At 64.4% G+C, this 24,242-nt stretch overlaps 3 protein-coding genes across 6 annotated transcripts in view; 2 read left to right on the top strand and 1 right to left on the bottom strand.

The window, feature by feature from the left end:
* Positions 1 to 65: 65 nt before the first annotated feature.
* On the top strand, positions 66 to 4,503 carry LOC138917076 (collagen alpha-1(I) chain-like). The gene is made up of 2 exons (XM_070231500.1): positions 66 to 339; positions 789 to 4,503. The coding sequence occupies exons 1-2, from the start codon at positions 208 to 210 to the stop codon at positions 4,479 to 4,481; spliced, it is 3,825 nt and encodes a 1,274-aa protein (XP_070087601.1). The 5' UTR covers positions 66 to 207; the 3' UTR covers positions 4,482 to 4,503.
* Positions 4,504 to 16,252: 11,749 nt separating this feature from the next.
* On the top strand, positions 16,253 to 20,273 carry LOC138917077 (collagen alpha-1(I) chain-like). The gene is made up of 2 exons (XM_070231501.1): positions 16,253 to 16,526; positions 16,976 to 20,273. The coding sequence occupies exons 1-2, from the start codon at positions 16,395 to 16,397 to the stop codon at positions 20,252 to 20,254; spliced, it is 3,411 nt and encodes a 1,136-aa protein (XP_070087602.1). The 5' UTR covers positions 16,253 to 16,394; the 3' UTR covers positions 20,255 to 20,273.
* Positions 20,247 to 24,242, bottom strand: part of LOC138917078 (heparan sulfate glucosamine 3-O-sulfotransferase 4-like) — a 103,040-nt gene continuing 99,044 nt past the window's right edge. For all 4 annotated transcript variants that reach the window (XM_070231549.1, XM_070231551.1, XM_070231547.1 and 1 more), the window contains one exon: positions 20,247 to 24,060. The gene's annotated coding sequence lies outside the window, so the exon portion shown is untranslated. The remainder of the gene's footprint in view (positions 24,061 to 24,242) is intronic.

Below are 24,242 nucleotides of genomic sequence, written 5' to 3'. Positions count from 1 at the left end.
GGCCGTGGTGTTGGGATGGAGGGTGAGCCGTCAGCGGCCCAGGGGGCCCTTAGGGAGGTCTCGTGTGAGCAGGAAGCCTAGGGAAGGGACCCCAGGCAGCGACCTCACTGGGCCCAAGAGAACTTGGAACCCTGGTCTCTAGGCACCCAGCTCCTAGAGACAGCCCCCAACAGCTCACTCGTCTAGCACTCGTCTAGAAGGAGCAGCATGTTTCTCTGCTGTCTGCCTATCTGCCGGGGCCGCAGCCTCAGCAGAGCCCGCAAGGAGCGCCCTGGACGCAAAGGCGGGCTCCTGTCTCGCTCAAGACGTCTCTGGACGTTCGTGCGGAGGGACACAAAGGTAACACAGGGACGCCCGGGGTGGGCCAATCCAGGCCAGGCCACCACTGTGGTCCCACTTGGACAGCCCTACGTCCCCTCCCTGGGTGTGTGTGTGTGTGTGTTAGTGTGTGTGTGCATGTGTGTGTGTGTGTGGAAGGGTGGTTTGTGTGAGTGGACCACCGCGAGGAGGAGCAGGCTGACGAGGGGTTAGAAGCCTGGTGGGCCGGGCCCATTCCCACCCCAGCTCATGGCTGATCGGGTGGGGCGTGGAGTGCCGGGCAGCACCGTCTGCCCGAGGTTTCTCCCGAGCCCCTGAGGTCTATCTGTTTCATCCCGGGGAGAATTCTGCGCAGACACAGGGTGGTGCCTGATGTGGGAGCATTAGGCGCAGAGGGCAGAAGAAAGAGCAGGGGCAGCTGAGCAGGGCTCTGATGCTTCTGGGCTGACTGTTGGTCACTGTCTTTGCAGAGGTCCACTCGGGACACGGAGTCCAGCTCCCCGAGGGAGGAGAAGCTGGGCAGGAACAGCGTAGCGGCAGGCGTGGGGAAAAGGCTGCCGTCCTCAGGGACTGTTGCACAAGGATCAGAGCCAGCACAGGCCCCAGCCCGTGTGCGGGGAGCACAATCACCTCCAGCAGCTCCTGCACAAGGGCAGGAGACAAGCGGCGCGCCAGGATGGGAGCAGGGAGAGCCAGACCCTCCTCAGACTCGGGCAGGAGCCATGCAGCCGGATCTCATGGAACCAGCGGAGCAGGGAGAGCCATCCCCTGCTCCGGCTCCTGCCAGTGCCCCGGGGCAGGCTGAAGTGGTCGCCAGGGAGCAGCGAGAGCCATCCCCTGCTCCAGCTCCTGCCAGTGCCCCGGGGCAGGCTGAAGTGGTCGCCAGGGAGCAGGGAGAGCCATCCCCTGCTCCGGCTCCTGCCAGTGCCCCAGGGCAGGCTGAAGTGGTCGCCAGGGAGCAGGGAGAGCCATCCCCTGCTCCATCTCCTGCCAGTGCCCTGGGGCAGGCTGAAGTGGTCACCAGGGAGCAGGGAGAGCCATCCCCTGCCCCGGCTCCTGCCAGTGCCCGGGGGCAGGCTGAAGTGGTCGCCAGGGAGCAGGGAGAGCCATCCCCTGCTCCGGCTCCTGCCAGTGCCCCGGGGCAGGCTGAAGTGGTCGCCAGGGAGCAGCGAGAGCCATCCCCTGCTCCAGCTCCTGCCAGTGCCCCGGGGCAGGCTGAAGTGGTCGCCAGGGAGCAGGGAGAGCCATCCCCTGCTCCGGCTCCTGCCAGTGCCCCAGGGCAGGCTGAAGTGGTCGCCAGGGAGCAGGGAGAGCCATCCCCTGCTCCATCTCCTGCCAGTGCCCTGGGGCAGGCTGAAGTGGTCACCAGGGAGCAGGGAGAGCCATCCCCTGCCCCGGCTCCTGCCAGTGCCCGGGGGCAGGCTGAAGTGGTCGCCAGGGAGCAGGGAGAGCCATCCCCTGCTCCGGCTCCTGCCAGTGCCCCGGGGCAGGCTGAAGTGGTCGCCAGGGAGCAGCGAGAGCCATCCCCTGCTCCAGCTCCTGCCAGTGCCCCGGGGCAGGCTGAAGTGGTCGCCAGGGAGCAGGGAGAGCCATCCCCTGCTCCGGCTCCTGCCAGTGCCCCAGAGCAGGCTGAAGTGGTCGCCAGGGAGCAGGGAGAGCCATCCCCTGCTCCAGCTCCTGCCAGTGCCCTGTGGCAGGCTGAAGTGGTCGCCAGGGAGCAGGGAGAGCCATCCCCTGCCCCGGCTCCTGCCAGTGCCCGGGGGCAGGCTGAAGTGGTCGCCACGGAGCAGGGAGAGCCATCCCCTGCTCCGGCTCCTGCCAGTGCCCCGGGTCAGGCTGAAGTGGTCGCTAGGGAGCAGGGAGAGCCATCCCCTGCCCCAGCTCCTGCCAGTGCCCCGGTTCAGGCTGAAGTGGTCGCCAGGGAGCAGGGAGAGCCATCCCCTGCTCCGGCTCCTGCCAGTGCCCCGGGGCAGGCTGAAGTGGTCGCCAGGGAGCAGGGAGAGCCATCCCCTGCTCGGGCTCCTGCCAGTGCCCCGGGGCAGGCTGAAGTGGTTGCCAGGGAGCAGGGAGAGCCATCCCCTGCCCCGGCTCCTACCAGTGCCCCGGGGCAGGCTGAAGTGGTCGCCAGGGAGCAGGGAGAGCCATCCCCTGCTGGGGCTCCTGCCAGTGCCCCGGGGCAGGCTGAAGTGGTCGCCAGGGAGCAGGGAGAGCCATCCCCTGCTCCGGCTCCTGCCAGTGCCCCAGGGCAGGCTGAAGTGGTCGCCAAGGAGCAGGGAGAGCCATCCCCTGTCCCGGCTCCTGCCAGTGCCCTGGGACAGGCTGAAGTGGTCACCGGGGAGCAGGGAGAGCCATCCCCTGCTGGGGCTCCTGCCAGTGCCCCGGGGCAGGCTGAAGTGGTCGCCAGGGAGCAGGGAGAGCCATCCCCTGCTCCGGCTCCTGCCAGTGCCCCGGGGCAGGCTGAAGTGGTCGCCAAGGAGCAGGGAGAGCCATCCCCTGTCCCGGCTCCTGCCAGTGCCCTGGGACAGGCTGAAGTGGTCACCGGGGAGCAGGGAGAGCCATCCCCTGCCCCGGCTCCTGCCAGTGCCCGGGGGCAGGCTGAAGTGGTCGCCAGGGAGCAGGGAGAGCCATCCCCTGCTCCGGCTCCTGCCAGTGCCCCGGGGCAGGCTGAAGTGGTCTCCAGGGAGCAGGGAGAGCCATCCCCTGCCCCGGCTCCTGCCAGTGCCCCGGGGCAGGCTGAAGTGGTCGCCAGGGAGCAGGGAGAGCCATCCCCTGCCCCGGCTCCTGCCACTGCCCCGGGGCAGGCTGAAGTGGTCGCCAGGGAGCAGGGAGAGCCATCCCCTGCTGGGGCTCCTGCCAGTGCCCCGGGGCAGGCTGAAGTGGTCGCCAGGGAGCAGGGAGAGCCATCCCCTGCTCCGGCTCCTGCCAGTGCCCCGGGGCAGGCTGAAGTGGTCGCCAAGGAGCAGGGAGAGCCATCCCCTGTCCCGGCTCCTGCCAGTGCCCCGGGACAGGCTGAAGTGGTCACCGGGGAGCAGGGAGAGCCATCCCCTGCCCTGGCTCCTGCCAGTGCCCGGGGGCAGGCTGAAGTGGTCGCCAGGGAGCAGGGAGAGCCATCCCCTGCCCCGGCTCCTGCCAGTGCCCCGGGGCAGGCTGAAGTGGTCGCCAGGGAGCAGGGAGAGCCATCCCCTGCTGGGGCTCCTGCCAGTGCCCCGGGGCAGGCTGAAGTGGTCGCCAGGGAGCAGGGAGAGCCATCCCCTGCCCCGGCTCCTGCCAGTGCCCGGGGGCAGGCTGAAGCGGTCGCCAGGGAGCAGGGAGAGCCATCCCCTGCCCCGGCTCCTGCCAGTGCCCCGGGGCAGGCTGAAGTGGTCGCCAGGGAGCAGGGAGAGCCATCCCCTGCTCCGGCTCCTGCCAGTGCCCCGGGCCAGGCTGAAGTGGTCGCCAGGGAGCAGGGAGATCCATCCCCTGCCCCGGCTCCTGCCAGTGCCCCGGGCCAGGCTGAAGTGGTCGCCAGGGAGCAGGGAGAGCCATCCCCTGCTCCGGCTCCTGCCAGTGCCCCGGGGCAGGCTGAAGTGGTCGCCAAGGAGCAGGGAGAGCCATCCCCTGTCCCGGCTCCTGCCAGTGCCCTGGGACAGGCTGAAGTGGTCACCGGGGAGCAGGGAGAGCCATCCCCTGCCCCGGCTCCTGCCAGTGCCCGGGGGCAGGCTGAAGTGGTCGCCAGGGAGCAGGGAGAGCCATCCCCTGCTCCGGCTCCTGCCAGTGCCCCGGGGCAGGCTGAAGTGGTCGCCAGGGAGCAGGGAGAGCCATCCCCTGCTCAGGCTCCTGCCAGTGCCCTGGGGCAGGCTGAAGTGGTCGCCAGGGAGCAGGGAGAGCCATCCCCTGCCCCGGCTCCTGCCAGTGCCCCGGGGCAGGCTGAAGTGGTCGCCAGGGAGCAGGGAGAGCCATCCCCTGCTCCAGAGCCTCCTGGAGCCCTGGAGCCCGCTCAGGCCCCAGCATTGTCCCCGGGAGAGCTCACTCTCCAACCCCAGTCATCCCCAGCTCCTGACCCATCCCTTCCACATGCTCCCTCACCACGACCTCCCTTCCTCTCCCTGCTTCCCCTGTATGTCTGTGTAGCCCTTTATGTTGCTCGTTTTCTTGTCTTTCTTTGGTCTTTATGTAAATTGTAAAATAAATTTATTTATATTTTAAGAACTCCGCATTTTCTCCTTTTCAAGTGTACAATTCCCGAGCGTTAAGCACAGTCCCAATGCTCGGCCTCCATCACCACTGTCCGCTTGCTGGACATTCCCTTCTCCACAAGGGAAGCCTTTTCCCAAAGCGCTCATGCCTCATTCCTCCTTGGCTCCCTGACAACGCCTATTCTGTGTTCTGGCAGGTTTTGGTCAATCTTTTCTGGATGGCTCCTATCAGTGGAATCATGCAATATTTTCAGAAGCACTGATCGAAAGCAGCCGTGTCAGGAGCCTCTTGTGGTCCACAGGCGTGCTGGGGGCGGGGACCCCCACGTGTGCTGCCGGCAGGGCTGCTCTGTGTGCCTGGCCGGGGACAGGAGGCCCGGCTGCCCCGAGCGAGAGAGGACTGGGAGCCCCGCCACACCCAGGGGGGCAGGAGGCCAGGGCTGTGTCCATGCCGAGCAGGGCTGATGCGGTTCCTGCGCAACCCTCACGGGACAGTTGGGAAGCTGAGGCCAGGGGAAACAGGGACCGGCCCTGGGCCCACGAGGTGGGCAGAGTCCGGAGGAGAAGCGAGGCTTCCAGGCCCCTGGGCCAGCTCTAGCGTCCCAGGAGATTGGCCTTGGGAAGGAGAGCCCCTAAGATCCTGGGGGACCTCTGTCCACGCCCTCCCATTGGGGGCCCTTTCCTTTGGGCATCCGCACCTGGGCGCACACTCACTCTCACACTCACACACACTCTGCCTGCCCAGGGTGGGGGTCAGGAGGGGAGTGCACACTGGGGAGGTGACAGCTGGAAAGAAGAAAGAGGTGGCTCTGCCTCGGCCCAGGGTTTTCCAGTCCCCTAGCAACATGCCCAGGTCTGCAGCATGAGGAGGAGAGATGCCTGACAAGGTCTGGGGTCCTGTGTCCACCACTCTGGGCACCTGGATGGAGGATGTCCCCGCCCCCAGTGTGGAAGGGGCTAGTGGATGGAAGGCCTGAGGTTACTCCTCCGTCAATTGAGGAGCCTAGAGGAGTGACTCCAAGGACCCCACAAGCTGGTAGAAGAGTCTATCGATCTCAGTTGTCCATCCATGACCCACCGTGCTCCGAGGCCTTGGACTGGGCCTTCTAGTCCCTCGAGGCCTTTCTGGGCAGAGGGCAGCCTGAGCTGTAGGTGGGCTGGGCACCTGGCTACTGCAGAACGTGGCAGAGCACAGGACCCCTCCTCTGCAGAGCAGGACCGAGGCCATCCTTGTTGGAGCCTCGGGGTCCTCATTTGGACGTGGAGTGGAGTCAGTGCCCTGGCTGCGGTGAGGAGGCCTCGTGGGGAAAGTGCACACGCCGGGGCCAGTGCAGGGAGAGAGGGAGCAAGAGAGGCTTCGCAGGTCCCTCACATCACCCCCGGAGCCTGCACGGCCTTCTCCTTTGCGCCCTGGGCCCTGCTGGAACCGCTGCCTCCAGGCCCCGAACCGAGGTGTGTCTTTCACGGCCTGCTTTCCCGCCTGTTGCTGCAATGCTGGGCCTGACCACCAGGGGCTTGGTGGCCACTCGTGCTCGTGCTCAGAGGAGTAACTGGAAGAGGGAAGGTACACTCAGCGGTGCTTCTGGGGGTTCCCCTGGCCAAAGCAACAGGTACCTTTCATGATTGGCGCCCATGGCCACGATGGGAGGTGCTCGGAGGCGGAAGGGGGCTCTGAGGTCATCCCCTTCTTTCAGCTGCTGTGGCCCTGCGCTCACTCTGGGAAGGCGCGGTGTGAGCCTGGGGGCGGTTCTGAAAGCCCTCACGTGGCCCGTGTCCTCCAGGACCTCACCGCCTGCAAGGGGAAGGGACCAAGTGAGGGAAGCAAACCCATGTGGTAAAGACGCGCAGGTGCTAGAGGGCAAGGAAGCAGGGTGCTGGAGGGAGGGCCTGCAGCCCTGAGGTGGGTCGAAAGTCCTCTGAGCGGACATTGGTGCCACGAGCAGAAGGACACGAGGAGCCAGCCCTGCACACAGCCGGGAGCAGTGTGCCAAGGGAAGCTCCGAGGGCCAGACACTCGGAGGCGCAAGGGAATCTGGCCGAGAGGAGGTGAGAAAGGAGCTAGAGTGGCTGCAGAGAGCTGGGGAGGAGAGGAGGCTGGAGGGGAGGAGGGCAGGGCCAGACTCAGGCCTGGAAGGAGCTCCTAGCTGTCTAGGCTGGGTGTGAGCACGACCCTGACTTAGTACTCGTGAGAACAAACAGGCACCACCTCCTCGTTTCTCTCCCAGGATCCAGGCTCAGCTCTGCTAGGAACCTCTGCCTCCAGGTCTCCCGGGAGGCTGAGGCTGCAGGCTCAACGGAGGCTAGAGGGGCGGGGGCTGTCTCGGACACCACTGCCCGACTATCGGCAGGACGCCATTTGGATGGATTTGGGAGTCTTTTCCGTCTGGGAGCCGGGACCCTCTGCTAGCTCTTTGCACGAGGGCCACCAAGCGCAGCTCCTAATATCTCGTCTTGCTTCTCCTGAACAACGGATCAGAGAGACAGAGAGAAACACCGAGAGAGACACAGACAGAAAGCCAGAGAGGAGAGACAGAGAGACAAAGAAGAAGAGACGGAAATGGAGAGAGAAAGAGACAGAGAAACAGAGACCGGGAGAGACTGAGAGAGACAGAAAATGACACAGCCCCACAGAGAGACACAGAGGCCCAGAGAGACGCAGAGAGACAGAGAGAGACAGAGAGAGAGAGAGAGAGAGAGAGAGATGGAGAGAGAATGAACACAGGAGAGAGGGCGGCAGGCAGAAGCCACAGACATGTCCTGAACTCCGTCTTGGAAGGGACATCCCGTCCCTTTGCCATATTCTACTGGTTGGAACCCAGTTCCTTCCCCGCGAGGAGGCCGGATCACATAAGATGTGTGGCTAGGGGGTGGGAACACTGGGAGCCATTCTGGGGTCTCCCACGCACAGAGGCGGACAGGAGGCCGTTGGACCTGAGTCTGAACCTAACAGGAGGCCCCGGAAGGTTGTGAGCCAGAGGGAGATGATGTCTGAACAGCATTTCATGACAACGCTCCCTGGGGACACTGGGAAACAGGCAGGAGGGGCAGTGCCTTTCCCAGATGCCAGAGCAGCCCCAGGTCTGTTGGAGTTGTCTTGTCTGTCCCGCCCAGCCCTTTGGGGAACCCTTCCCGTGCTAAGTCTGGGCAGGAGCTCCACGGGGTAGCGGCCCATGGGTTGACAGGCGCTAGAGGGATTGATAGGTCTAGACACCTGAAGACACCCTTAGCAAGTAGGTACTAGAAGGACCCGCACTGCACACATGGGGGCATGGGGAGGCCCTGAGAGGCACATGGCTGTCCAGGGGGACATCACTGGCAAGAAGGAGGAGCCAGGTCTGACCAGCTCTGCGTCCCCAACGCTGGCATCTGACTCGAGCCAGGCCTCCTCGGGGACGGTGAGGTGGGCTGTGTTGGTGCAACTGTGGATGGCCGTGGTGTTGGGATGGAGGGTGAGCCGTCAGCGGCCCAGGGGGCCCTTAGGGAGGTCTCGTGTGAGCAGGAAGCCTAGGGAAGGGACCCCAGGCAGCGACCTCACTGGGCCCAAGAGAACTTGGAACCCTGGTCTCTAGGCACCCAGCTCCTAGAGACAGCCCCCAACAGCTCACTCGTCTAGCACTCGTCTAGAAGGAGCAGCATGTTTCTCTGCTGTCTGCCTATCTGCCGGGGCCGCAGCCTCAGCAGAGCCCGCAAGGAGCGCCCTGGACGCAAAGGCGGGCTCCTGTCTCGCTCAAGACGTCTCTGGACGTTCGTGCGGAGGGACACAAAGGTAACACAGGGACGCCCGGGGTGGGCCAATCCAGGCCAGGCCACCACTGTGGTCCCACTTGGACAGCCCTACGTCCCCTCCCTGGGTGTGTGTGTGTGTGTGTTAGTGTGTGTGTGCATGTGTGTGTGTGTGTGTGGAAGGGTGGTTTGTGTGAGTGGACCACCGCGAGGAGGAGCAGGCTGATGAGGGGTTAGAAGCCTGGTGGGCCGGGCCCATTCCCACCCCAGCTCATGGCTGATCGGGTGGGGCGTGGAGTGCCGGGCAGCACCGTCTGCCCGAGGTTTCTCCCGAGCCCCTGAGGTCTATCTGTTTCATCCCGGGGAGAATTCTGCGCAGACACAGGGTGGTGCCTGATGTGGGAGCATTAGGCGCAGAGGGCAGAAGAAAGAGCAGGGGCAGCTGAGCAGGGCTCTGATGCTTCTGGGCTGACTGTTGGTCACTGTCTTTGCAGAGGTCCACTCGGGACACGGAGTCCAGCTCCCCGAGGGAGGAGAAGCTGGGCAGGAACAGCGTAGCGGCAGGCGTGGGGAAAAGGCTGCCGTCCTCAGGGACTGTTGCACAAGGATCAGAGCCAGCACAGGCCCCAGCCCGTGTGCGAGGAGCACAATCACCTCCAGCAGCTCCTGCACAAGGGCAGGAGACAAGCGGCGTGCCAGGATGGGAGCAGGGAGAGCCAGACCCTCCTCAGACTCGGGCAGGAGCCATGCAGCCGGATCTCATGGAACCAGCGGAGCAGGGAGAGCCATCCCCTGCTCCGGCTCCTGCCAGTGCCCCGGGGCAGGCTGAAGTGGTCGCCAGGGAGCAGCGAGAGCCATCCCCTGCTCCAGCTCCTGCCAGTGCCCCGGGGCAGGCTGAAGTGGTCGCCAGGGAGCAGGGAGAGCCATCCCCTGCTCCGGCTCCTGCCAGTGCCCCAGGGCAGGCTGAAGTGGTCGCCAGGGAGCAGGGAGAGCCATCCCCTGCTCCATCTCCTGCCAGTGCCCTGGGGCAGGCTGAAGTGGTCACCAGGGAGCAGGGAGAGCCATCCCCTGCCCCGGCTCCTGCCAGTGCCCGGGGGCAGGCTGAAGTGGTCGCCAGGGAGCAGGGAGAGCCATCCCCTGCTCCGGCTCCTGCCAGTGCCCCGGGGCAGGCTGAAGTGGTCGCCAGGGAGCAGCGAGAGCCATCCCCTGCTCCAGCTCCTGCCGGTGCCCCGGGGCAGGCTGAAGTGGTCGCCAGGGAGCAGGGAGAGCCATCCCCTGCTCCGGCTCCTGCCAGTGCCCCAGGGCAGGCTGAAGTGGTCGCCAGGGAGCAGGGAGAGCCATCCCCTGCTCCATCTCCTGCCAGTGCCCTGGGGCAGGCTGAAGTGGTCACCAGGGAGCAGGGAGAGCCATCCCCTGCCCCGGCTCCTGCCAGTGCCCGGGGGCAGGCTGAAGTGGTCGCCAGGGAGCAGGGAGAGCCATCCCCTGCTCCGGCTCCTGCCAGTGCCCCGGGTCAGGCTGAAGTGGTCGCCAGGGAGCAGGGAGAGCCATCCCCTGCCCCGGCTCCTACCAGTGCCCCGGGGCAGGCTGAAGTGGTCGCCAGGGAGCAGGGAGAGCCATCCCCTGCTGGGGCTCCTGCCAGTGCCCCGGGGCAGGCTGAAGTGGTCGCCAGGGAGCAGGGAGAGCTATCCCCTGCTCCGGCTCCTGCCAGTGCCCCGGGGCAGGCTGAAGTGGTCGCCAGGGAGCAGGGAGAGCCAACCCCTGCTCTGGCTCCTGCCAGTGCCCTGGGGCAGGCTGAAGTGGTCGCCAGGGAGCAGGGAGAGCCATCCCCTGCTCCGGCTCCTGCCAGTGCCCTGGGGCAGGCTGAAGTGGTCACCAGGGAGCAGGGAGAGCCATCCCCTGCCCCGGCTCCTGCCAGTGCCCGGGGCCAGGCTGAAGTGGTCGCCAGGGAGCAGGGAGAGCCATCCCCTGCTCCGGCTCCTGCCAGTGCCCTGGGGCAGGCTGAAGTGGTCACCAGGGAGCAGGGAGAGCCATCCCCTGCCCCGGCTCCTGCCAGTGCCCGGGGCCAGGCTGAAGTGGTCGCCAGGGAGCAGGGAGAGCCATCCCCTGCTCCGGCTCCTGCCAGTGCCCCGGGGCAGGCTGAAGTGGTCGCCAGGGAGCAGCGAGAGCCATCCCCTGCTCCAGCTCCTGCCGGTGCCCCGGGGCAGGCTGAAGTGGTCGCCAGGGAGCAGGGAGAGCCATCCCCTGCTCCGGCTCCTGCCAGTGCCCCAGGGCAGGCTGAAGTGGTCGCCAGGGAGCAGGGAGAGCCATCCCCTGCTCCATCTCCTGCCAGTGCCCTGGGGCAGGCTGAAGTGGTCACCAGGGAGCAGGGAGAGCCATCCCCTGCCCCGGCTCCTGCCAGTGCCCGGGGGCAGGCTGAAGTGGTCGCCAGGGAGCAGGGAGAGCCATCCCCTGCTCCGGCTCCTGCCAGTGCCCCGGGGCAGGCTGAAGTGGTCGCCAGGGAGCAGCGAGAGCCATCCCCTGCTCCAGCTCCTGCCGGTGCCCCGGGGCAGGCTGAAGTGGTCGCCAGGGAGCAGGGAGAGCCATCCCCTGCTCCGGCTCCTGCCAGTGCCCCAGGGCAGGCTGAAGTGGTCGCCAGGGAGCAGGGAGAGCCATCCCCTGCTCCATCTCCTGCCAGTGCCCTGGGGCAGGCTGAAGTGGTCACCAGGGAGCAGGGAGAGCCATCCCCTGCCCCGGCTCCTGCCAGTGCCCGGGGGCAGGCTGAAGTGGTCGCCAGGGAGCAGGGAGAGCCATCCCCTGCTCCGGCTCCTGCCAGTGCCCCGGGTCAGGCTGAAGTGGTCGCCAGGGAGCAGGGAGAGCCATCCCCTGCCCCGGCTCCTACCAGTGCCCCGGGGCAGGCTGAAGTGGTCGCCAGGGAGCAGGGAGAGCCATCCCCTGCTGGGGCTCCTGCCAGTGCCCCGGGGCAGGCTGAAGTGGTCGCCAGGGAGCAGGGAGAGCTATCCCCTGCTCCGGCTCCTGCCAGTGCCCCGGGGCAGGCTGAAGTGGTCGCCAGGGAGCAGGGAGAGCCAACCCCTGCTCTGGCTCCTGCCAGTGCCCTGGGGCAGGCTGAAGTGGTCGCCAGGGAGCAGGGAGAGCCATCCCCTGCTCCGGCTCCTGCCAGTGCCCTGGGGCAGGCTGAAGTGGTCACCAGGGAGCAGGGAGAGCCATCCCCTGCCCCGGCTCCTGCCAGTGCCCGGGGCCAGGCTGAAGTGGTCGCCAGGGAGCAGGGAGAGCCATCCCCTGCTCCGGCTCCTGCCAGTGCCCTGGGGCAGGCTGAAGTGGTCGCCAGGGAGCAGGGAGAGCCATCCCCTGCTGGGGCTCCTGCCAGTGCCCCGGGGCAGGCTGAAGTGGTCGCCAGGGAGCAGGGAGAGCCATCCCCTGCTCCGGCTCCTGCCAGTGCCCCGGGGCAGGCTGAAGTGGTCGCCAGGGAGCAGGGAGAGCCATCCCCTGCCCCGGCTCCTGCCAGTGCCCCGGGGCAGGCTGAAGTGGTCGCCAGGGAGCAGGGAGAGCCATCCCCTGCTCCGGCTCCTGCCACTGCCCCGGGGCAGGCTGAAGTGGTCGCCAGGGAGCAGGGAGAGCCGTCCCCTGCTCTGGCTCCTGCCAGTGCCCCGGGGCAGGCTGAAGTGGTCGCCAGGGAGCAGGGAGAGCCATCCCCTGCTCGGGCTCCTGCCAGTGCCCCGGGGCAGGCTGAAGTGGTCGCCAGGGAGCAGGGAGAGCCATCCCCTGCTCCGGCTCCTGCCAGTGCCCCGGGCCAGGCTGAAGTGGTCGCCAGGGAGCAGGGAGATCCATCCCCTGCCCCGGCTCCTGCCAGTGCCCCGGGCCAGGCTGAAGTGGTCGCCAGGGAGCAGGGAGAGCCATCCCCTGCTCCGGCTCCTGCCAGTGCCCCGGGGCAGGCTGAAGTGGTCGCCAGGGAGCAGGGAGAGCCATCCCCTGTCCCGGCTCCTGCCAGTGCCCTGGGACAGGCTGAAGTGGTCACCGGGGAGCAGGGAGAGCCATCCCCTGCCCCGGCTCCTGCCAGTGCCCGGGGGCAGGCTGAAGTGGTCGCCAGGGAGCAGGGAGAGCCATCCCCTGCTCGGGCTCCTGCCAGTGCCCCGGGGCAGGCTGAAGTGGTCGCCAGGGAGCAGGGAGAGCCATCCCCTGCTCAGGCTCCTGCCAGTGCCCTGGGGCAGGCTGAAGTGGTCGCCAGGGAGCAGGGAGAGCCATCCCCTGTCCCGGCTCCTGCCAGTGCCCCGGGGCAGGCTGAAGTGGTCGCCAGGGAGCAGGGAGAGCCATCCCCTGCTCCAGAGCCTCCTGGAGCCCTGGAGCCCGCTCAGGCCCCAGCATTGTCCCCGGGAGAGCTCACTCTCCAACCCCAGTCATCCCCAGCTCCTGACCCATCCCTTCCACATGCTCCCTCACCACGACCTCCCTTCCTCTCCCTGCTTCCCCTGTATGTCTGTGTAGCCGTTTATGTTGCTCGTTTTCTTGTCTTTCTTTGGTCTTTATGTAAATTGTAAAATAAATTTATTTATATTTTAAGAACTCCGCATTTTCTCCTTTTCAAGTGTACAATTCCCGAGCGTTAAGCACAGTCCCAATGCTCGGCCTCCATCACCACTGTCCGCTTGCTGGACATTCCCTTCTCCACAAGGGAAGCCTTTTCCCAAAGCGCTCATGCCTCATTCCTCCTTGGCTCCCTGACAACGCCTATTCTGTGTTCTGGCAGGTTTTGGTCAATCTTTTCTGGATGGCTCCTATCAGTGGAATCATGCAATATTTTCAGAAGCACTGATCGAAAGCAGCCGTGTCAGGAGCCTCTTGTGGTCCACAGGCGTGCTGGGGGCGGGGACCCCCACGTGTGCTGCCGGCAGGGCTGCTCTGTGTGCCTGGCCGGGGACAGGAGGCCCGGCTGCCCCGAGCGAGAGAGGACTGGGAGCCCCGCCACACCCAGGGGGGCAGGAGGCCAGGGCTGTGTCCATGCCGAGCAGGGCTGATGCGGTTCCTGCGCAACCCTCACGGGACAGTTGGGAAGCTGAGGCCAGGGGAAACAGGGACCGGCCCTGGGCCCACGAGGTGGGCAGAGTCCGGAGGAGAAGCGAGGCTTCCAGGCCCCTGGGCCAGCTCTAGCGTCCCAGGAGATTGGCCTTGGGAAGGAGAGCCCCTAAGATCCTGGGGGACCTCTGTCCACGCCCTCCCATTGGGGGCCCTTTCCTTTGGGCATCCGCACCTGGGCGCACACTCACTCTCACACTCACACACACTCTGCCTGCCCAGGGTGGGGGTCAGGAGGGGAGTGCACACTGGGGAGGTGACAGCTGGAAAGAAGAAAGAGGTGGCTCTGCCTCGGCCCAGGGTTTTCCAGTCCCCTAGCAACATGCCCAGGTCTGCAGCATGAGGAGGAGAGATGCCTGACAAGGTCTGGGGTCCTGTGTCCACCACTCTGGGCACCTGGATGGAGGATGTCCCCGCCCCCAGTGTGGAAGGGGCTAGTGGATGGAAGGCCTGAGGTTACTCCTCCGTCAATTGAGGAGCCTAGAGGAGTGACTCCAAGGACCCCACAAGCTGGTAGAAGAGTCTATCGATCTCAGTTGTCCATCCATGACCCACCGTGCTCCGAGGCCTTGGACTGGGCCTTCTAGTCCCTCGAGGCCTTTCTGGGCAGAGGGCAGCCTGAGCTGTAGGTGGGCTGGGCACCTGGCTACTGCAGAACGTGGCAGAGCACAGGACCCCTCCTCTGCAGAGCAGGACCGAGGCCATCCTTGTTGGAGCCTCGGGGTCCTCATTTGGACGTGGAGTGGAGTCAGTGCCCTGGCTGCGGTGAGGAGGCCTCGTGGGGAAAGTGCACACGCCGGGGCCAGTGCAGGGAGAGAGGGAGCAAGAGAGGCTTCGCAGGTCCCTCACATCACCCCCGGAGCCTGCACGGCCTTCTCCTTTGCGCCCTGGGCCCTGCTGGAACCGCTGCCTCCAGGCCCCGAACCGAGGTGTGTCTTTCACGGCCTGCTTTCCCGCCTGTTGCTGCAATGCTGGGCCTGACCACCAGGGGCTTGGTGGCCACTCGTGCTCGTGCTCAGAGGAGTAACTGGAAGAGGGAAGGTACACTCAGCGGTGCTTCTGGGGGTTCCCCTGGCCAAAGCAACAGGTACCTTTCATGATTGGCGCCCATGGCCACGATGGGAGGTGCTCGGAGGCGGAAGGGGGCTCTGAGGTCATCCCCTTCTTTCAGCTGCTGTGGCCCTGCGCTCACTCTGGGAAGGCGCGGTGTGAGCCTGGGGGCGGTTCTGAAAGCCCTCACGTGGCCCGTGTCCTCCAGGACCTCACCGCCTGCAAGGGGAAGGGACCAAGTGAGGGAAGCAAACCCATGTGGTAAAGACGCGCAGGTGCTAGAGGGCAAGGAAGCAGGGTGCTGGAGGGAGGGCCTGCAGCCCTGAGGTGGGTCGAAAGTCCTCTGAGCGGACATTGGTGCCACGAGCAGAAGGACACGAGGAGCCAGCCCTGCACACAGCCGGGAGCAGTGTGCCAAGGGAAGCTCCGAGGGCCAGACACTCGGAGGCGCAAGGGAATCTGGCCGAGAGGAGGTGAGAAAGGAGCTAGAGTGGCTGCAGAGAGCTGGGGAGGAGAGGAGGCTGGAGGGGAGGAGGGCAGGGCCAGACTCAGGCCTGGAAGGAGCTCCTAGCTGTCTAGGCTGGGTGTGAGCACGACCCTGACTTAGTACTCGTGAGAACAAACAGGCACCACCTCCTCGTTTCTCTCCCAGGATCCAGGCTCAGCTCTGCTAGGAACCTCTGCCTCCAGGTCTCCCGGGAGGCTGAGGCTGCAGGCTCAACGGAGGCTAGAGGGGCGGGGGCTGTCTCGGACACCACTGCCCGACTATCGGCAGGACGCCATTTGGATGGATTTGGGAGTCTTTTCCGTCTGGGAGCCGGGACCCTCTGCTAGCTCTTTGCACGAGGGCCACCAAGCGCAGCTCCTAATATCTCGTCTTGCTTCTCCTGAACAACGGATCAGAGAGACAGAGAGAAACACCGAGAGAGACACAGACAGAAAGCCAGAGAGGAGAGACAGAGAGACAAAGAAGAAGAGACGGAAATGGAGAGAGAAAGAGACAGAGAAACAGAGACCGGGAGAGACTGAGAGAGACAGAAAATGACACAGCCCCACAGAGAGACACAGAGGCCCAGAGAGACGCAGAGAGACAGAGAGAGACAGAGAGAGAGAGAGAGAGAGAGAGAGATGGAGAGAGAATGAACACAGGAGAGAGGGCGGCAGGCAGAAGCCACAGACATGTCCTGAACTCCGTCTTGGAAGGGACATCCCGTCCCTTTGCCATATTCTACTGGTTGGAACCCAGTTCCTTCCCCGCGAGGAGGCCGGATCACATAAGATGTGTGGCTAGGGGGTGGGAACACTGGGAGCCATTCTGGGGTCTCCCACGCACAGAGGCGGACAGGAGGCCGTTGGACCTGAGTCTGAACCTAACAGGAGGCCCCGGAAGGTTGTGAGCCAGAGGGAGATGATGTCTGAACAGCATTTCATGACAACGCTCCCTGGGGACACTGGGAAACAGGCAGGAGGGGCAGTGCCTTTCCCAGATGCCAGAGCAGCCCCAGGTCTGTTGGAGTTGTCTTGTCTGTCCCGCCCAGCCCTTTGGGGAACCCTTCCCGTGCTAAGTCTGGGCAGGAGCTCCACGGGGTAGCGGCCCATGGGTTGACAGGCGCTAGAGGGATTGATAGGTCTAGACACCTGAAGACACCCTTAGCAAGTAGGTACTAGAAGGACCCGCACTGCACACATGGGGGCATGGGGAGGCCCTGAGAGGCACATGGCTGTCCAGGGGGACATCACTGGCAAGAAGGAGGAGCCAGGTCTGACCAGCTCTGCGTCCCCAACGCTGGCATCTGACTCGAGCCAGGCCTCCTCGGGGACGGTGAGGTGGGCTGTGTTGGTGCAACTGTGGATGGCCGTGGTGTTGGGATGGAGGGTGAGCCGTCAGCGGCCCAGGGGGCCCTTAGGGAGGTCTCGTGTGAGCAGGAAGCCTAGGGAAGGGACCCCAGGCAGCGACCTCACTGGGCCCAAGAGAACTTGGAACCCTGGTCTCTAGGCACCCAGCTCCTAGAGACAGCCCCCAACAGCTCACTCGTCTAGCACTCGTCTAGAAGGAGCAGCATGTTTCTCTGCTGTCTGCCTATCTGCCGGGGCCGCAGCCTCAGCAGAGCCCGCAAGGAGCGCCCTGGACGCAAAGGCGGGCTCCTGTCTCGCTCAAGACGTCTCTGGACGTTCGTGCGGAGGGACACAAAGGTAACACAGGGACGCCCGGGGTGGGCCAATCCAGGCCAGGCCACCACTGTGGTCCCACTTGGACAGCCCTACGTCCCCTCCCTGGGTGTGTGTGTGTGTGTGTTAGTGTGTGTGTGCATGTGTGTGTGTGTGTGGAAGGGTGGTTTGTGTGAGTGGACCACCGCGAGGAGGAGCAGGCTGATGAGGGGTTAGAAGCCTGGTGGGCCGGGCCCATTCCCACCCCAGCTCATGGCTGATCGGGTGGGGCGTGGAGTGCCGGGCAGCACCGTCTGCCCGAGGTTTCTCCCGAGCCCCTGAGGTCTATCTGTTTCATCCCGGGGAGAATTCTGCGCAGACACAGGGTGGTGCCTGATGTGGGAGCATTAGGCGCAGAGGGCAGAAGAAAGAGCAGGGGCAGCTGAGCAGGGCTCTGATGCTTCTGGGCTGACTGTTGGTCACTGTCTTTGCAGAGGTCCACTCGGGACACGGAGTCCAGCTCCCCGAGGGAGGAGAAGCTGGGCAGGAACAGCGTAGCGGCAGGCGTGGGGAAAAGGCTGCCGTCCTCAGGGACTGTTGCACAAGGATCAGAGCCAGCACAGGCCCCAGCCCGTGTGCGGGGAGCACAATCACCTCCAGCAGCTCCTGCACAAGGGCAGGAGACAAGCGGCGCGCCAGGATGGGAGCAGGGAGAGCCAGACCCTCCTCAGACTCGGGCAGGAGCCATGCAGCCGGATCTCATGGAACCAGCGGAGCAGGGAGAGCCATCCCCTGCTCCGGCTCCTGCCAGTGCCCCGGGGCAGGCTGAAGTGGTCGCCAGGGAGCAGCGAGAGCCATCCCCTGCTCCAGCTCCTGCCAGTGCCCCGGGGCAGGCTGAAGTGGTCGCCAGGGAGCAGGGAGAGCCATCCCCTGCTCCGGCTCCTGCCAGTGCCCCAGGGCAGGCTGAAGTGGTCGCCAGGGAGCAGGGAGAGCCATCCCCTGCTCCATCTCCTGCCAGTGCCCTGGGGCAGGCTGAAGTGGTCACCAGGGAGCAGGGAGAGCCATCCCCTGCCCCGGCTCCTGCCAGTGCCCGGGGGCAGGCTGAAGTGGTCGCCAGGGAGCAGGGAGAGCCATCCCCTGCTCCGGCTCCTGCCAGTGCCCCGGGGCAGGCTGAAGTGGTCGCCAGGGAGCAGGGAGAGCCATCCCCTGCTGGGGCTCCTGCCAGTGCCCCGGGGCAGGCTGAAGTGGTCGCCAGGGAGCAGGGAGAGCCATCCCCTGCTCCGGCTCCTGCCAGTGCCCCAGGACAGGCTGAAGTGGTCGCCAGGGAGCAGGGAGAGCCATCCCCTGCTCCATCTCCTGCCAGTGCCCTGGGGCAGGCTGAAGTGGTCACCAGGGAGCAGGGAGAGCCATCCCCTGCCCCGGCTCCTGCCAGTGCCCGGGGGCAGGCTGAAGTGGTCGCCAGGGAGCAGGGAGAGCCATCCCCTGCTCCGGCTCCTGCCAGTGCCCCGGGGCAGGCTGAAGTGGTCGCCAGGGAGCAGCGAGAGCCATCCCCTGCTCCAGCTCCTGCCAGTGCCCCGGGGCAGGCTGAAGTGGTCGCCAGGGAGCAGGGAGAGCCATCCCCTGCTCCGGCTCCTGCCAGTGCCCCAGGGCAGGCTGAAGTGGTCGCCAGGGAGCAGGGAGAGCCATCCCCTGCTCCATCTCCTGCCAGTGCCCTGGGGCAGGCTGAAGTGGTCACCAGGGAGCAGGGAGAGCCATCCCCTGCCCCGGCTCCTGCCAGTGCCCGGGGGCAGGCTGAAGTGGTCGCCAGGGAGCAGGGAGAGCCATCCCCTGCTCCGGCTCCTGCCAGTGCCCCGGGTCAGGCTGAAGTGGTCGCCAGGGAGCAGGGAGAGCCATCCCCTGCCCCGGCTCCTACCAGTGCCCCGGGGCAGGCTGAAGTGGTCGCCAGGGAGCAGGGAGAGCCATCCCCTGCTGGGGCTCCTGCCAGTGCCCCGGGGCAGGCTGAAGTGGTCGCCAGGGAGCAGGGAGAGCCATCCCCTGCTCCGGCTCCTGCCAGTGCCCCGGGGCAGGCTGAAGTGGTCGCCAGGGAGCAGGGAGAGCCAACCCCTGCTCTGGCTCCTGCCAGTGCCCTGGGGCAGGCTGAAGTGGTCGCCAGGGAGCAGGGAGAGCCATCCCCTGCTCCGGCTCCTGCCAGTGCCCTGGGGCAGGCTGAAGTGGTCACCAGGGAGCAGGGAGAGCCATCCCCTGCCCCGGCTCCTGCCAGTGCCCGGGGCCAGGCTGAAGTGGTCGCCAGGGAGCAGGGAGAGCCATCCCCTGCTCCGGCTCCTGCCAGTGCCCCAGGTCAGGCTGAAGTGGTCGCCAGGGAGCAGGGAGAGCCATCCCTTGCTCCGGCTCCTGCCAGTGCCCCGGGGCAGGCTGAAGTGGTCGCCAGGGACCAGGGAGAGCCATCCCCTGCTCCAGCTCCTGCCAGTGCCCTGGGGCAGGCTGAAGTGGTCAGCAGGGAGCAGGGAGAGCCATTCCCTGCCCCGGCTCCTGCCAGTGCCCGGGGGCAGGCTGAAGTGGTCACCAGGGAGCAGGGAGAGCCATCCCCTGCTCGGGCTCCTGCCAGTGCCCCGGGGCAGGCTGAAGTGGTCGCCAGGGAGCAGGGAGAGCCATCCCCTGCTCGGGCTCCTGCCAGTGCCCCGGGTCAGGCTGAAGTGGTCACCAGGGAGCAGGGAGAGCCATCCCCTGCTCCGGCTCCTGCCAGTGCCCCGGGGCAGGCTGACGTGGTCGCCAGGGAGCAGGGAGAGCCATCCCCTGCCCTGGCTCCTGCCAGTGCCCCGGTTCAGGCTGAAGTGGTCGCAAGGGAGCAGGGAGAGCCATCCCCTGCTCCGGCTCCTGCCAGTGCCCCGGGGCAGGCTGAAGTGGTCGCCAGGGAGCAGGGAGAGCCATCCCCTGCTCCGGCTCCTGCGAGTGCCCGGGGGCAGGCTGAAGTGGTCGCCAGGGAGCAGGGAGAGCCATCCCCTGCTCCGGCTCCTGCCAGTGCCCCGGGGCAGGCTGAAGTGCTCGCCAGGGAGCAGGGAGAGCCATCCCCTGCTCCGGCTCCTGCCAGTGCCCCGGGGCAGGCTGAAGTGGTCACCAGGGAGCAGGGAGATCCATCCCTTGCCCCGGCTCCTTCCAGTGCCCGGGGGCAGGCTGAAGTGGTCACCACGGAGCAGGGAGAGCCATCCCTTGCTCGGGCTCCTGCCAGTGCCCTGGGGCAGGCTGAAGTGGTCGCCAGGGAGCAGGGAGAGCCATCCCCTGCTCGGGCTCCTGCCAGTGCCCCAGGGCAGGCTGAAGTGGTCGCCAGGGAGCAGGGAGAGCCATCCACTGCTCTGGCTCCTGCCAGTGCCCCGGGGCAGGCTGAAGTGGTCGCCAGGGAGCAGGGAGAGCCATCCCCTGCCCCGGCTCCTGCCAGTGCCCCGGGGCAGGCTGAAGTGGTCGCCAGGGAGCAGGGAGAGCCATCCCCTGCTCGGGCTCCTGCCAGTGCCCCGGGGCAGGCTGAAATGGTCGCCAGGGAGCAGGGAGAGCCATCCCCTGCTCCAGAGCCTCCTGGAGCCCTGGAGCCCGCTCAGGCCCCAGCATTGTCCCCGGGAGAGCTCACTCTCCAACCCCCTTCATCCCCAGCTCCTGACCCATCCCTTCCACATGCTCCCTCACCACGACCTCCCTTCCTCTCCCTGCTTCCCCTGTATGTCTGTGTAGCCGTTTATGTTGCTCGTTTTCTTGTCTTTCTTTGGTCTTTATGTAAATTGTAAAATAAATTTATTTATATTTTAAGAACTCCGCATTTTCTCCTTTTCAAGTGTACAATTCCTGAGCGTTAAGCACAGTCCCAATGCTCGGCCTCCATCACCACTGTCTGCTTGCTGGACATTCCCTTCTCCACAAGGGAAGCCTTTTCCCAAAGCGCTCATACCTCATTCCTCCTTCCCTCCCTGACAACGCCTATTCTGTGTTCTGGCAGGTTTTGGTCAATCTTTCCTGGATGTATCCGATAAGCGGTGTCATGCAATAGGTGGCCATCCTAGTGTGCTTCCATATTTTCAGAAGCACTGATCGATTTTTCATTTCTCTTTCTACTTGAATAGCATTTTTCCCAGCTGATAGGAAAGTCCCAAAGGCTTATGGATTAGATGCTTCAAATGAAGCCCTTTTAGTAAACATGTGCATTATGTCAGGCTACAGACCGCTCTTCTAAGGGGGACACCAGAGCCACAAGCCACACAGGAAGTGCCTGGTTCTTCCTGTGGCCAAAACACAAACAAGAAAAAGGGAGACAGCTGGAAAGACAAACCAGAACCTCGAAAGCATTCCTCCTAAACCAAGGTGAGAGAAAGGTGCAACCTCCCTCTGGACCAAAGAACTCCCGAAAGTCATTGTTTTCAAGGGACAGAGAGTAAACACATGCAATTCCCCCGAGAGGCGACGGCATGTCAGAGATGCTCGACCTCCCCCTAGAGGACACGTGCAAACGTAAACACCATGGAGACGGCATTGGTCACAAGCAGACTGGCACGTTTCTGGTCTGGTTGCGGCCAGCCCTGGTGAGAATTTGGGGAAGCAGAGGCCCCCGTAGATCCCTAGAGAGCAGGGGGAAAGGGCACTGCTCTCTGGGAGAATAGCCTGCAGGACCCTTCCAAGTTCCCCAGGACCCCACCTTTGCTGGCAGTGCGAATGCCAGGAGTGTGGCCCACAGGAGGTCTTGCCCAAGGTTTCCAAGATATCTTTTCAAGAGTAGTCATGACAGCACTGGTTGCAATGGCTGGGAGCTGGGAACACAACTCAGGTTCATGGAGAGGCAATGGGACCCATGCGGCCCATCCGTCAGAACACGGATATGTGACATCAACAGGGAGACAGACATCTATGAAAATGAATGTGCGTGTGAGAGAGAGACAGACAGAAGGAGACAGAATGAGAGCAACCGCGCCAGGGAGATATGCACCAAACTGTTCACGGGGCTCGCGACTTTCCAGTCTCTCATCTGCTCCCGGTGGGATGTTGAAACTTCTTAGAATGTGCGTGTATTCCTTTCCTAATTCTAAAAAGGTGAATATCACAGCTTCAATGAAATCCATTGATGATCCACCTTTGGAATAAAGTACATTCTTTAGTTTCTATTTTTGAAGATTTCTGTTCCAAGACAATGAACGTTTATTGTAGTAAAAGAATGAATTTTAAGAGACTGAAGAATTAAGGAAGCGGCAACTCAGGAGTGCCCTTCACAGGTGATCTTCACCTTTCCAGTCCTTTCCCTTGGTGTCCACATGTGTGTGCGCGCGGGCATGTGTGTGTGTGTGCCCGTGTGCCCGTGCGCGGGGGTGCATGTGTGTGGGGTGATGCATGTTCACACCTGTGCTGCGTGTGTGCACATGGATATGCCGGTGTGTGCATGAGAGTGCGTGCATCCTGTGGGTGCTGAGTGCGGAGGCCTGCAGGGCGTGTGCTCCTCTGGATCTGATTTCTTCAGGGGCGGACCCTGGTCAGACAACACTCTTCCTTTTGGATATCCCGGCTTCCGAATTTCCAAATGGCCCCGATGTGGAACGTGCCCCGTTTCTGACTTTCCTCTCCCCTCCTCACGCTGAGGGGAACATCAGCCTCCCTCAATCTCTGATCCTGGAGGACATATCCCCAGAGGGGGAGATTCTGGTGCATGATGTCAACACGGTGTTCCGCTGTCGGTCACTCTCTGACCTTCGAGGTCTCCTTCTCTGCTGTGAGCCTGTTTTGGGAACATGGGGATGCAGAGAGCCTGGGGCAGAGAACTCAGGGAGGGATGGACAAGGACTGGCTGCTAGGATGCAGGTGAGGAAGGCACCAGGGGTGACCTGCCCAGCTGGAGGGCTCCCCTCCTGCCCTCCTGGTCCTGCTGCTGGCCTCATCCCTGGTCCCACCCTCCACCTCCCTAGCCCACTTTGGCCTCCCAATGCCCCTCCCGGCCTCTAACTCTCCTGAGCTGAGCAGCCTGACCTGCTGACCAGGACAGAGGATGAGGAGGGCCCACACACTCCTGCCTGCTCTCTCTCCCTCCAAACCCCATCCTCCAGGCAGGAAAGCACATCTAGGGCAGTGCACAGAGTCACGGGGACCACCTCGAACGTGCTCCGTCCAGGGGTCGTTCTCAGCTGCATGCGCAGGACCCGCTGGACCTCGTGTGAGCAGAAGGGACTTTGACAAGGTATGGCGGAGGCCTCGTGGAAGGTGCCAGAGCTCTAAGCCTGGGGCTGGGGGCTTTAGAGAAGGTCATTGAGCACAAAGCAGAGCTAGGGTTCTCTAGCAGTGACCCTTGCCTCAGGCTCTGTGCCAGCCCCTGGTCCACACAGCCAGCAGACTCTGCTTCTGGGAGGGAGGGGCTCTGCTTAGTGGGGACGAGGGAGAGAGCCCTGGGCGCCTTGAAAAGGGACTGCCATTCGAGCCTCGCTTTCCTCCCCTGTCCACTGGGCTGGCAGCCGACCTGCCGTGGTGGTGTGAGACAAGTTCACGGAGGCTGCACTTGGAGTGGCTGCTCCTTTGAAGAGCTCCACAGCTACTAACTCCCATGATGAGGAATCCCAGGAGGAGAACTGGGCCGGGGGCCTGGATCCCACCCGGACTGGCAGACCGTCATGGCACCGGATGGGGTGGAGAAAGTTATTCCAGAGGAACAAAGGAGTCAGAGCGAGTTGGGCATGCCTGGTGGGAGAACAGAGTGGGCAGAGGCCAAGGGCCTCAGGGGCTCTCCTGGGGGTGACGTCAGCAGGATCGGCTCCTGGGCATGAGCTCGGACCACACCTCTGTTCGCCACATGAGCTGTCTCTCCGAATCCTCCTGGCAGCCCAGTGGGGCATGAGGGATTCTGGCCTTCAATTCACTGATGAGGAAAGCGAGGCTTAAAGAGACTGGGTCCCTCTGTGCCCAACAGAGGAGCAGAGCCAGGACTGGAAGCCAGTGCCTGTTAGGCCCCATGGCCCCCCTGACCAGGAACGACCTCTTATCCCTAAAGTCCTGACAATCTTTGGTGCTGGTGCCCAGAGAGACCTCATCCTGTGGGGGGATAGGCTGGTCCTGGTCCTCGGAGAGCCCACAGTGTCTGTGGCTGGCCAACCTGGTCACCACCCCAGCCCCAGGCAAACGGGATGGCCCTGGGCCTCGAGTTCAGTGAGGGCTGGAGGCCAGAATGGGGCAGGCCCCAGGAGAGACAGGAGCCCTGAGCTCCAGGAGGTTGCAATGTGGGACACTGGGCAGAATGACCCCGGGCCGGAGAGACAGGGGTCCTGGGCGATGCTCAGCCTCTCTCTAGCTGGCGACTGCAGGGGAGGCCCTGAGCCTCAGCTTCCCCTTCTGCGCAATGAGGAAATGACTGGGCCTCGTGACGGGCTCTTGGGAGACTCCGCTGAGGAAGGACTTGCGGATCTCTTGCCTGGTGTCCGGAGCGCATTGGGAACCACCTGCCAGGCTGTCACAGTGGTCCTCCTGGGTGCAGGGTCCAGGGAGTCCCTCCTCGGCTTCCCTCCTGCTGCCCTGTCCCCAGGAATAGCCAGCATTCCTTGAGGTGGAGCTGAAGAAGATCCAGGCGACTCTGTGTTGCAGGTGACAGGGGCTCAGAGCCAGAAGGACAGCTGGACACGTTCCACACCGCTGTGCAGGGCCTGTGCTGTGACAGCCTCGGAGCCCACCAGAAATCAAGTCTCCTCCTCGGTGGATCCCAGCTGCTGTGGCTTTAGGCCCTCCCTCACTCATTCACTGAGGCTTTCATTCCCT

Source organism: Equus caballus, chromosome 13 (assembly GCF_041296265.1).
Source record: "Equus caballus isolate H_3958 breed thoroughbred chromosome 13, TB-T2T, whole genome shotgun sequence".
Lineage (NCBI taxonomy): Eukaryota > Metazoa > Chordata > Mammalia > Perissodactyla > Equidae > Equus > Equus caballus.
Note: the sequence above shows the minus strand (reverse complement) of the source record. Positions and strands in the feature narration are given on the sequence as shown.